General features: G+C 66.6%; 1 protein-coding gene across 3 annotated transcripts in view; it reads right to left on the bottom strand.

The window, feature by feature from the left end:
- SETDB1 (SET domain bifurcated 1) overlaps nt 88-1,186 on the bottom strand; it is a gene marked incomplete at its 3' end in the record, with an annotated part of 11,941 nt that continues 10,842 nt past the window's right edge. For all 3 annotated transcript variants that reach the window (XM_021376595.1, XM_021376596.1, XM_021376597.1), the window contains 2 exon segments: nt 88-686; nt 882-1,051. In XM_021376595.1, the coding sequence (XP_021232270.1) occupies nt 88-686; nt 882-1,051 (769 nt within the window).

Below are 1,186 nucleotides of genomic sequence, written 5' to 3'. Positions count from 1 at the left end.
TCCCCAGGTCCAGGAGCAGAGGATGAGCAGAGACCACCCCCCCCCCCAGCACGCAGGGCCGAGCCCCCCAGCTCCACGCGGGCTTACGTCCTTCCTGGGCGCCTTCGCCTCCCCCTCCGCAGCGCCCAGGGCGGACGCGGGCGCTCTGTCCCGCTCCGTGGGCTCGGCCCTGCAGCCCTTGCCGTCCCTTTCGCTTTCGCTCATCTTGAAGGACGAGGCGCTGTCGTTGTCCTGGAAGCCGTCGGCGACGCTGTTGGAGCTGAGCCACGAGGCCACTTTGTTCTTGGAGGTCTCCTCGGACACGGGCAGCTTGCAGGAGTCGTGGCCGGGCTGCGCCGTGAGCCCCGAGTCCTTGGAGGCCGTCTCCGAGAGCCCGTTCTCCTTCTGGCCGCGGGTCTGGCGCCGCGTGGCGTAGCTGCGCCACACCGAGCTGGCGTTGAAGCCCTCGTCCTTGCAGAAGTTGTCGTCGGAGCTGTCCTCGTTGGACTCCTCCTGCTCCTCCGTGCCCGTGTTTTCCTCCTCGTCGTCCTTGAGGTCCACCCCGCTGCTGTCGGACGAGCACCGCGCGTCGCTCTCGTAGCCCTCCTTGAAGTTCTCCACGCTCTCGATGTGGTCCAGGTTGGCGAAGTACTCGTCCCCCATCTCCAAGCCCTCTTTGTCGGCGAAGTCATCCGTGAGGATTTTCCCTGGCGGCGGCAAGCAGAAACGAAGCCCGAGTTTCCCAGTGACACCAGTACCCCACAGGGGCTCAGACTGGGAGCGCCGGCGCCGTCCCGCACTGGGCCCGCTCGGGGACACCGCGTCCCCGCCACGCTCCGCGGTTCCGGGTTCCCCCCCCCAACGCACGCGCCCACCCCCAGCCCAGGGCTGCAGGCCCCTACCTGCGTAGATGCAGACGAAGGAGCCCTTGGCGATGTCATCGAGGCAGCGGATGCCCCAGCCCTTGTTCTGAGTCTTGAACAACTGCAGCCGGACCTGCAGCCCGTGCTGGACCAGGCGGTTGGTGCACATGTTGACGTTGCACTTGCACCTCTTGTTGCACTCATAAACCCTGAAGGAAACGAGAACAGGGTCAGGGTCAGCGCTGCAGAGAGCTGACAGCGCTCAGCAGAGCGGGGATCCTGCAGCAGCGTGCAGCCCCGCCAGGCCAGACATGAGCAGACCAAGAGCAGAGGCAGCCTGCAGC

The sequence above is a fragment of the Numida meleagris genome, chromosome 24 (assembly GCF_002078875.1).
Source record: "Numida meleagris isolate 19003 breed g44 Domestic line chromosome 24, NumMel1.0, whole genome shotgun sequence".
Taxonomy (NCBI): Eukaryota; Metazoa; Chordata; class Aves; order Galliformes; family Numididae; genus Numida; species Numida meleagris.
This window is presented reverse-complemented; position numbering and strand designations above follow the sequence as displayed.